Consider the following 12,156-nt stretch of genomic DNA (forward strand, 5'->3'; position numbering starts at 1 on the left):
ATTGATACATTGATTTTATAATAAAATACTTTTATTACATTCTGTTGCCAAATATAAAAGTTAGTAGTGTTTTAAACTAGTTGCTCTGCCCGGGCATGTTTTCCTAACCGGGTAACCGCACTTTGTACCCACGAGTTTTAGTTCGCCTTTAATTTTTGTAGTTCTCAGACAATGCGGTCCTTTAAAGCACTTCCGTATCTCGTTATATTTTAATAGCAATGTTTTGCAAAAATACAAAAAAAAAAATATTTTCCGGTTAACAAGGCTTGTTCCTAATTGATATATTTATTTTACAAACAGAACCAACCCTATTTAATTGGATTAAATAACTGTATTTAATAAATAGTTACGATACAAAGAATTCACACGATATGTAAGTGAAACAGAGAAATATATATTTTTTTATTATCCTTTAAAAACTGGATTAAAAAAATGCTTTTCTTTATTGAGTTTTTTATAAGCAGTTTTAGATTTCAGAAAGCAAAAGAAAATGCTACATATATATTTAGCCAGTTTATAAGCAAAACACTATAGCAAATCGCTTACTCTGATATTTTTTATTTTTATTTTATAACTTAACTCTAAAATGTTTACATCATCAGAACGTTTACGATCCTGAATTAATTTTAAACATAAACCCCGTGTCATATTGTTTTATACACCTAAATAAATATATTAGCAATTAAAATAATTTTATATTCACATAATATTTAATTTCGATTGTCAATTATGGGAACTTAAAGCGACATAAAATATTTTAATGTACCTACTTATTTTAAATTGGCGGAAAATACTCGGTAATCGATAAATTTATGGAGGAATGGGTATTGGAAACAGCTGGTCAAATATCTTCTTAGTGTAATCATTATATAAAATTTACAGAAGCCTTTAAACTGTTGACTGTCACAGAGCTGAATTTATCCAAATGATGAACGAAGTAGCTCCCTCTTCGTTTAATTACTATTAATAAACAAATAAGTTTCAAATTTGGTTCAGTTAGGGACAGGAGATTGGATGGTGGAGGTAAGCGTTTGACGCGCTTTAGATAGGGGCCCCTTAAACCTACACCTGGGTCGCAAGTTCCAGGCACTATTGAAGCTCCTGTCTCTCCAACGCGATGGCCCCGGCATCCATGGAATGCTGAGAAGTTACGTCTTGTCTCTTAACAATATGATGTTATACAACCAATTGTATAACATCTTCATATTTTGCAAGAATGTTTGATTTCTATACGACTCATAGGTTTTGTATTAAACAGGTATTACAAAACTCAATAGTTATATATATATATAATAGGGGGACTTCATCTTGTTTATTTGTTGTTGAAGATATTTTAACTTAAATAACTTATTTTGTTTAACAAATAAGTATAATAATATTCCATACTTAAAATTAATATCCCTTTCTTTTTGGATTAAGCATTACTTTAAAAGTATTAAAATTATTTAAATATAACGAACGGTATGTCGATCAGGTTGAAAGTTAATGATCAAAGGATAAAAAACGTTGGCGACACCATATCCATATTTTGTTCTGGCAACACATATCGGTGGAACTGGCTTCTTTGTTTATTGACACGATAAGTTTTTTATGGATGTCAAAAATAAACCATTATTTCAATCATTAAAGTAATGATGTCAAGGTAGGTGAGGTATTATAATATGTGAGATGTTTCGATACAAACTCTGAATATTAAGATTACTTATAACAAAATAATTTTTCCATTTTCATTTATTATTCGAGAACTTTATTTTAATATTTAATATTAAAAAAATATTTTGTATTTATATATTTATTGTATTTAAACAACTTTAAAAAGTTTTTCCAATTTTAGATTTCGTTTAGTTATAATTATGCCAAATTGCATTTGTTTTAATATTTTCTATATTGACACGTTAGGCTGCGTTCAAAATTAATATGCTGTTTAAGATTTTTTACATGTGTATAATATGGAAAGAGACAAGTTATGTTATATTAATATTATGTAGGGAAGGGTCAACGTAAGCCGGTGCTAATAAGGCGTAGGTTATTTAATATAAAGTCCTATTAGAACGTTCCTAAGATTTAACAGTGTTGCCAATTAAGAGAAGTTGTCTCATGTCATCAGTGGTTGCACACAAAGATCAATTCGTTTGGCAATGTTTTAAAGATCAAAGAAATTTATGGACAATTGTAAGGGTTCGTAGTAATTGATATCATAAAAAACTAAGACTATTTATTTATACAACATGAAAACCCCGGTTTCGCTCTGTCATGTACATTTGGGATTTAAAATGAACATTAGTGATATTTTGTTATAGTAATCATGACCAGTAGGGCCGCGATTTGTCTGTCAGAACCCTAAGAATAAAAAAAATACTCGAAATTTTGAATTATTATTATTATTTTAATGATTCATTAAATCTACAATATCCTGAGTCGACATAATTAATATTCATTGTAGTTGATAGTAATAAAAAAATATATTATCTAAAGTTTTTTGTGAATTTTTTTTTGTAATAACGTATGTATATGTAAATATAAACATCTCACATTTCTTTCTCTACCACAGATAAAATATTGTAGCTATATTTATTTATTTATATCTAAGACTGACACTTAATAATTTATAGGATTATTGATAAATATTATGAAAGTTTACGATATTTTAAAAAGTATCCGTTAACTCTTTTAATATTTAGGTTAATAAATAAAACGTGCGAAGATTTATGAATAAAAAACTCTTAATACTTCGTAATACTTCGTATGTGGCATGACGGTGGAATCTTATAGTAAGAATATAAATTATTATTATAAAAATAATAATCAGAGTAAAACAGAATGGATTTTTTTAATGACTTTCTTGAGCTAACAATTTTTTTAGATATTTATATTCAATATTTGTAAAATAAATGAACAAATGTAACTCGTAAAATTGCTGCACGTTGCAATATTCACAAATTGCGTTTGTGTAGTGTCTGTGAATAAGCGTGTCATAACGTCACTGTATCCACACTGTTAAAAATATATCCGTCTCTCTCACACGCTAACAACTTGCTCACTACGAGGGAGATAGTTATTGTTTTGGTTTGGCTACTTCTTACAAATACAGATGGTCTTTCATTCAAGCGTAGCGACAGTCGCGTCGTAAACGATGCGTGTTATTGTTTGTCGCAACTTATTAGTTGGAATAAAAAAATTAATTAATAAAATAATTCATCATTTACGAACTTTAATTTATTAAAGAGCTTTATGCGTATGGTTTAATAATTTGTTTTATATAAGAAATATATATTTTCTAATAATTTGAAAAAGCGGGAAATTCAGGCTCTAGGCTCTCTAGACAAGAAGTAGCCTTTAAAATCTTAGAGTGTAAATTACTATTAAACTAGACTTATAAGTATTATTGTATATTTTGTAACTCTTCAACTTACTGTCTAATGAAAATTTATGGTAATTGGTATAAACTATAAAAATATTGTCTCCGATCACTTATATTCACAAAATAATTTCTTATTTAAAAAAAAAACTATACATCCCTAATATGTCACTAAATTATTTATTGCTAAAGATTTGCAGTATAATTTGGAGTTTCGTTATGCTGAATATTTTATGTATATATGTATTTTATTAATTTACAATAAATTAAAATTATTTCATTATACAGTGATTTATTAATTATTTATCAAAAGTAATAATATAATAAAAGTTTATATTTTCAACATTCCTAATATGTGTTATGTAACGTAAACAACAACATGCACACACACCACACACACACATACTCACACACACGCATTTTACACACATACACACGCACCACTCTCACGAATTCGCCGTGTGATTACGATGCAAGAACATCGCAAGCGATTTTATGGCAGTGCAACAACGCTCAGAGCATTTATTACTGTTCCATCTTATATTTAATATTGATGCCATTAAAGATTAATCTATGATAGCTCCAAGTTGATTGTCGCTTGCAACAGATCAATTGATTTCTATGTAATTGTATTGTTTAATTCACTAGTATCGTTTTCTATAGCATACAATTATATTGAAATGTTATAACGGTATACTGAAAAGGAATCACAAATGGCAATAGTCAGTAAGTGTGGCACAGATAAATTACATAATAAAATAAAATTTGTTAAGTGTTTATAATTTTAACACCCTGTAGCAGGAGTATATCTCGAGGTTCGTAACTAGTTTTGCATCTAAGAACTGATATATCATTAGTCTCATTAGATCGTTAGTTCACGATTCTGTTGTACCGCAGGATATTCCATTTAGTTATAAAAAGATATAGGAAATGCATTCAGCATTGTGCACAGCAATAAATGCAGTGGCGGGGTGGCGCGCGGGGCGGGACAGTGCAGCGGTGGCGAGGCGATCTGACAATCAGTCGCTTCGTGAGTAGTGAGCGCTCACCGCGCGTCGTGTCCCGTGAGCGTCGCGACGAACGCGCGCGAAAAAACCAAAACGGCCGGCAACGAGACTACAGACATGGTCTCCGTGGGCGCGTGGAGGCGTCGCACTCCCGACGACTGTGAAGACAGGTCGGAACCCGGCGCCTCCAGCTCTGGAGTCCCGCGGGCGCCGCCGAACTGCGCCCGCTGCCGCAACCACAGGCTGAAGATCGAGCTGAAAGGCCACAAGCGCTATTGCAAGTACCGCTACTGTACTTGTGAGAAGTGCCGTCTCACCGCCGACAGGCAGAGGGTTATGGCTCTGCAGACGGCGTTGCGGAGAGCCCAAGCGCAGGACGAAGCGCGGGCTCGGGCTCTGGAGACGGGAATTCAGCCGCCAGGGATAGAATTGGACAGGCCGGAGCCTCCGACAGTGAAGGCTCCTAGGAGTCCCGTGGTGCCGCCACCGGCTGCTATTGACCGTCGATCGCTGGGCTCAGCCAGCTGTGATTCAATTCCCGAATCACCACCGGGAATGTCGCCGTATTCAGCTCCTCCGGCGTCCGCGCCTCCACAGCCGACCATGCCGCCGCTACTGCCGCCACAGCAACCAGGTTAGTGCGTTTCATTGATAACATAAACTGTGATACTTAATACACCTTCTAATAAGAATGTTGCAAGTGTACAAATTCCGTTAACGAACCTTTTTTTTAATAGTTCTTACAAATACCTGTTAATTAAATGACGTGACATCTGTTGGAATAAGCCTTAGACGTTAAATATAAAAACCGTAAATGAATGTAAATATATAATAAAATATGTTCTATGGTCTGCGCGTAAATGGTGAATTTGTAAAAGATATTTTTTATTATTATTTCATATGCCTTGAAATATCGCTCGATATAAACTTTTATATAAGGTAAGGTAAGGTAAAGGAAACACGTAATTAATTAAAAGAACAAAATGTTGTTGGTGCTTGTTTTGTTAGCTTTCATGTGAACGAGAGGATAGTTCCAAACAAAAAATATGTGTACAAAATTTTAAATCTTCGCTTAACCGTGACAAAATAATACAACTGAATTGCCGCAAAATAACTTTATGTTATTATACTTTGAAGGCATTTAATTTTGAGAATTTTCATTTAATTAATGATTTTTGAGATTAAGTAAAGACGGAATATTATCGTAATGAAATTTATTATAGCTATTTTATACTACCTTTTCCCGCGACTTCGTCCTTTAGGAAAAGTTATCTCTTGACTATTAATAATATTATTAAAACAAAGTTCCTAGAACAAAGTAACTTAAGATACTCCCTATTTCATAAAGGGAAAATCCCATTAAAATCGGACCAGCCCTTAGAGATGAGCAGCGCGTAGCAGCTATTAATTAAAGCAGTGCACAGGCAGACATAGCATAATTAAAAATATATATTTAAATGTATCGTGTAGGCATCAAGTCATTAAGTAGGTGTATATTTTCCTTAATTAAAATAAAAAAAAATCAATAATTAAAATTATCGATTTAATTTTATCATCAATTGTTAAATAGTTTTGATAATAGAATGTTGTCATCGTCAGACTATGGAAATTATTCATTATTTGCATAATTTATTATTATAACCTTTTTTTTTATTTTACTTTTTATAAGAACTAAAACAATCCTTACTGAATGTAGAAGGAAAACAGAAATATTGTTATGCTAATTTCAAGAATAGGGTTAGGTGAAAAATAAAAAATATTTAATTATTTTTCACTGCTGTCAACATTTAAATGATTCAAACTCCAATTAATTTGTAACGATAAGGCTCAAAAGGACTCGTATCCAGAGCCGTAAAAACATTTACAAAAAAAAAAATCAAATTCCAATTGTAGAGGGCATTAGTGTGCACTTGAACTTGTTTATGACAGAGTTTGTAGGTTAAGGATATGATATGTATTCTGTGGGGGAAGAGGGGTATAATATTGTGTTTAGGGTAACCTATTTAAGGTTACCCTTTCAAAGTATCGTTTGATACAGATTGCATTCTCATGAAGCACGAGACGATTTTTAAATTGAAACTTAACTTGTCACGCTTCCAATGTTGTGATCCGTTCTATAATATTTATGATTTAACATTACATTAATTATTGATGTTACCTCTCGTCAGCACCCGATGAAACGATTTTTTTATGGTATATATTTGAATGTTAAAATTTAAAGGTAATAAAATTTTAATATACTGAAGGGAGATGCTTATTTAACCACTCGAATACTTCTTTATTACTAATCGACCTGAAAGAATAACATTTGGGAACAAGTGAACGAAGAAATGTATAAAAATATATACATATTCAAATAACTACAGTGAATAGATTCAATAGAGTTTCTTGTAACGGAATAACCGTATTGAGTTTTAGAGGTCCTGATTTTCAAATCAATCTTTCAATTCTTTTCATTCTTTTCGTTTTTTCCATTCTATTTTTTTTTATCCGAATGCTCCTGAAACGTGTAACTAATAACTTGCCAGCATCTTAGCCGTTTTATTGATTGTTTATAATATAAATCAAAAAGTATAAGAGTAATGAAAGGTTGTATGTATATAGTAATAATTCACGGGCTATAAAGAGTAGTACATAGTGGTCAGACTACACTTTCACTAATCTTATCATTGATTAAATATTATCTACGTACCTAATTACCGCTTTTTTTAGAAGAAATTTATTCAGAACATACTGCCAACGATGCATTTTGAAAGCAAACGCACAAATCATATACATTTTCCAATATAATTATTATAATATTCTCTTTTTAATCTCTCAATTTGTTATATTTTCAATGTTTGTAATATATTAAAAAATGGTAATTTAATTTACATTATTTTAATTTTTGTTTGTAAATGATAACATGACCTACCTCAAAATTCGGCAAAGAACGTCTTTAATGGCTTATCATTTTGTTATCGGACGAAATAATTTCTTATCACAAATAATTTAACAACAAGACGTATTCAATTTGGCAGTTTATTCATGCGAATTAATAAAGTTGACATAAAAATTTTACACACGACATTAGCAATAATAAAATGTATTATATTTTTAATATACATAGGAATTTCAAACGAATGAAAGGAAGGCTATATGTCGGATAAGTTCGAAATAAAACTTAGCACTAAAATGGCTCTTTAATGGCGGAGTGGTTTTCGAAATTCAAAAATATATGCGAAATGGTTGGAGAGAGACACAATATACAACTAAACGTAGGTAGGACAAGGTTAGAATATTTCCATGGATTCAATAGAGAAAGCGTTTTTAACGAATTAATATTTTTATTATTAATAACTCCGTAAATATATAGCGTGGTCTTTCGTGTAAAGCGAAACTGCAGGACGATAAAATTAAAGTTTTATGCCTTTTAAAACGTCTTTGATAAAAAGAAATAATTCTTTGTTAATAATACTATAGCTTCTCTGTTTACAAATCGTTTTCTGTTATTTTTCTTTGCATGCGATGTTTCTTGAGGGGCCATTATTTTGTTAAAATTTCAATAGCGTGGATAAATCTTAAATCACACTCATTAGTAATATTTATTCTTAACATATCAAGAGTTAACGAATGCTTATTTTACTGAGCGGTTCAGTGACCTTTATTTCTAATGTTCAATAAATTTACGAACATATTTTCATTAACGTAATATATGATCTGGTTATTTATTAAGTGGGTAATACAAACATACAATAATCGCGTCTTATTATAGATAACGTGAACTACAAGGTCGGTCGTGTTAGCATCTATAAATTGAAATCAAATAAATTATCAAAAATTATATATTACTAACACACATATATATATTATACTCATTAAGTTATTTATACTAGTATTTTTTCCTATGTATATTTTTATATGTTTGTATGCGAAACATAATCACTTCGTCTATATTTCTATAGTCTCAATTTATTTGATGTTTTAAAATTCATATTAAAAATAAATAACAAAGTTTCTTACATAAGATTTCTCTTCCGTTCATTTTATTTCAGTCATTTGCCAGTTAAAGTTCTGTCAAAATAGGTCCATCACTTTCAGGGATTAGTTACAATGGAAACAGACAGACAACAATTGTAGAAAGTATTGTGATGATATAAAAGCGGTTATTATATTATTACAAACAATTAATTTAATTTATTTTTATAGATACCCGCGTTGTTTCTACTGAGGGTTATAAAATGAGAAAGAAAAATATTTCTCTCTTTCAAAATTGGATTTTGATACGACAACTAAAACTATTTATTTATAATGTATATATACTATGTAAAATCAACACAAGATTAGTTCTAACTTGTAGGATTGTCTGTAAGGTAATATTTACGTTACATCCCAAGAAGACAATCCCTCTGTATTTATTTATATTCTTGTGAACCGTGAATGGGATAGCTTTAATGTTGATGCGTTCATCCCGCTCCCACCTGACTATCCCGGGATGGATTGGGATCCCCATTGGCCGGGGATTGGGGAGGATTGTAAAAATTTAAGCCTATAGGGTGGTCGCTGTTTATATGATGTAAATCGACATTAAATTTAATCATGTCTTATATACCATTGTCATATTAATATATACGAATTGTTTTTGTTTTGTTTTCGATAGGTAGGTATATGAAAATATATATTTAAAAAATTTTTTGACATATTATTTATATATATGTATAAGTATTGAAATCTGACATAATTCATATTAAATTTAATTATTAATCTTTACACTTATTTTTAATAGTATAAGTGTATAGGTATAAGTGTACTTGAATATTGTTAACAACCACGTGTAGCTGGGTCTGAGACCCTGCTATCTAGACTGTGGGTAGTCTTTAAAGTACTAAGACATTTTATCAGACTGATAACATATCATAAAGATAACAATCGTCATATTTTATTTTTGGTTTCTATTTCTATGCAAAATATATTTTTTAAAACAAAACGCGTTCTTCTAGTGAAAAACAAGAAATATAAGCGACTTTAAAATTAGATCTTAATTCGCTTCAGCGCTTCATATGTGAACGACTTTATTTTCAGCGCACTCAACTCGCTTGTGTTATTGTCAACTAATTCCGACGCTGTACGGGGCCTGTTTCATTTTACCGCTACATAAAGCACAGCGTTTCCTGTACTTAGCAGAACATAAAAAGGCACAGAGCCACAATCATTCTGACGATTTGATGCTATCGTCATAAACAACGACTATTATTAATATCTTGGTTTTATATGTGAATTTGTATTGTATGGGACATATTATGTTATGTAGGAAATTATCCCGGCTTTCTTTTTGTTGTTATATAGCTTTCTTTTCGTGAGTATCATCTTTGTTTTCTTAGATATTCATACTTCTTTAAGTTACAATGAATTTCAGTGATTCCATTTTCAAATTATTATTTTTTTGCAATTCCTTTTTCAAAATTATTTGTTTTGTTTGTCAGGACCTACGTCGGTATAAACAGTCTTCATTGCAAAACAGAAACTGTATTGTTCAATTATTTTGCACAAGTCTTTTCTAGAACTATTGCTTTATACAAATTTGGTAGTTCTTATACTAAGAATAAACGAAAAATCTAAATCTCTCTTAAATTTGACGATGGAAACTTGGTGTTTTATTTAAGTTATTTGTTTCGTACATTTCTCTTTGTTTAGTTTTAAAGCCTTAGTTAAAGATTTGATCCTTGAAAACTTTAAGTACGGACGTAAACCGGATTGGATGATTCAAGTTTTTGATAGGAAACTGATGGACGGATATAACAACCACGTTCTCTATGTTTTCGGATTCTGGATGCTGAGAGGATTTCTGGTTCGGCGTGTAGGGGTGGCCTCAATTTGTTTTAATTCATAAAAAAATTTACATCCTAATCATTGGGCAAATAACTAACATGAGGTTACTTAATCGATCAATATGTAACCAATACCAGACTGTAGGACGCCATTACTGTTGTTTTATTTTATTTTATGCATTCTGATCTCTGTTGCAATGCCAACCCTGACAGACGTTTGACGTTTTACGATTCTCCTCTCGTCATTAAACCTCCGCCGTTTTGGCGGTATTGTATAAGGATGTCGCTGATATATAGCGGAAGTAAATATGCTTATTAAAAAGGCTCAATCAAGTCCTATACACATATAACGTTTAAGGCTAATATTGAATACAATATATATAGGAAATCAATATATTTGAATGTTAGTTTTATGGGTACATAATAATTTAACATCATTGTTTACAAAGCTTGTTATAATAAATAATGGCTAATATTTTGTGGATTTCTTAAATATACAAGTCAATATGAAATTTCTTATTAATTACCGTATAGCATTAGGTATGAGTATTTGTATTTCATTATTTATCCTGAAAATGGCTGAACGGTTACTGATATAACTCTTCTAACGTAGTAAATGAAATATATTTATTATGACCGAATATTATTAAATGAAAATCTGTCTTCTCTATAAAAAACAATTTATATTATAAAAATTGATTTTTTTGTAGCAAAAAGAATGCGATGTCCAACCCTGCGCTAAAGCAATTCGGGCAGTGGCTTTAGCGGGCAAGGTCGGTGCAGAGTTTCAGAGATGACACACATTAGACGTAGATAAAACAAACATACATTCAGATAAACAAACTCGTTATAAAGTTTCTCACAGTACCATATTAACAGCTGTATTATGTTAAACATTTGAATTTAATATACAAATAAAGTGTCTTCCAGGTATGTATTATTTAGATAATTTTGGTTTCCATAGAATGACAGACGTATATCACGAAATGATTATAGATGAGATTACTTCATGGAAATATATAATTTAGCACAGTTTTAGAGCATTTAAGTGTGTTCGGACCGCAATCGTAGAAAGGGCACTAAAAAGGGCATAAAATGTGAACATTTTTACGACTTATTTTAAAAATTGCACAGCTATATGAATGTATTTGTATAAATACCACTTCCGTCTGTATAATACACGCTATACCCCGCGACTTCGCTCGTTAAAAGCTTAAACATTATAGAAACGAGTCAAAATATTATATACTACAAAGGAAATCAATAAAAGTATGTGTAATTAATATTTTATTTCTGTCCGTATGTTATAAATTTCGTTTAACCTTATATTTACGTACAGATATACCAGCAAATTTATATATGAATGTATAAAATATCATAAAACTCGTTAAGTTTTAGTCGGGGATCGTAAAATCTCAAACAACAAACTGCAAGAGCGCACCTTGTGTTTTTATACCGCCCGGAGAGGTTTAATTTTTACTCGTAGCCGTAAAGAAGGGTTATGTTTTTATAGTTTGAATCTAAAACGTATTGTAACCGACGCATTCTACCACAATTTGACTTTTGTTGAACATCGCCCAGTACTTATATTATTTAAATGTAACGTGTGTTTGTATTTCAAAACTACTAAAACGCACTTATTTTTAAACTTTGCATTTACACGTATAAGACCCTATTTAAAGATATATATATGTATATACACCTTAATCTAATAAACTCAATAGATTTCGTTAGGATACTTATATAAAAAACTATATAGCATTAATAAATAATTATAAAGGTGCATAAATAACATTAATAAAAAAAATATCACCTTACCATAACTAATTAGTGAGAAAGAAAGCATCTAAAATCAAATATATATATGTTTAAATAAAAATCCTTGTTTGCCGTCATTCCAATTTATATATCACATCACCTAGTGACATAGCTCTCGAATACAATGATACACTAAACTATAATTTTATAATCAACAGAAAGTATA

The 12,156-nt window shown here is 30.7% G+C and overlaps 1 protein-coding gene across 6 annotated transcripts in view; it reads left to right on the forward strand.

The window, feature by feature from the left end:
• The first annotated feature begins 4,377 nt into the window (after nt 1–4,377).
• Nucleotides 4,378–12,156, forward strand: part of LOC116773013 (protein doublesex) — an 83,598-nt gene continuing 75,819 nt past the window's right edge. For all 6 annotated transcript variants that reach the window (XM_032665368.2, XM_032665370.2, XM_061528408.1 and 3 more), the window contains exon 1: nt 4,378–4,999. In XM_032665368.2, coding sequence (XP_032521259.1) covers nt 4,483–4,999 — 517 coding nt within the window. In that variant the 5' untranslated portion in view covers nt 4,378–4,482. The remainder of the gene's footprint in view (nt 5,000–12,156) is intronic.

This window comes from Danaus plexippus (genome assembly GCF_018135715.1).
Source record: "Danaus plexippus chromosome 18 unlocalized genomic scaffold, MEX_DaPlex mxdp_20, whole genome shotgun sequence".
Classification (NCBI taxonomy): domain Eukaryota; kingdom Metazoa; phylum Arthropoda; class Insecta; order Lepidoptera; family Nymphalidae; genus Danaus; species Danaus plexippus.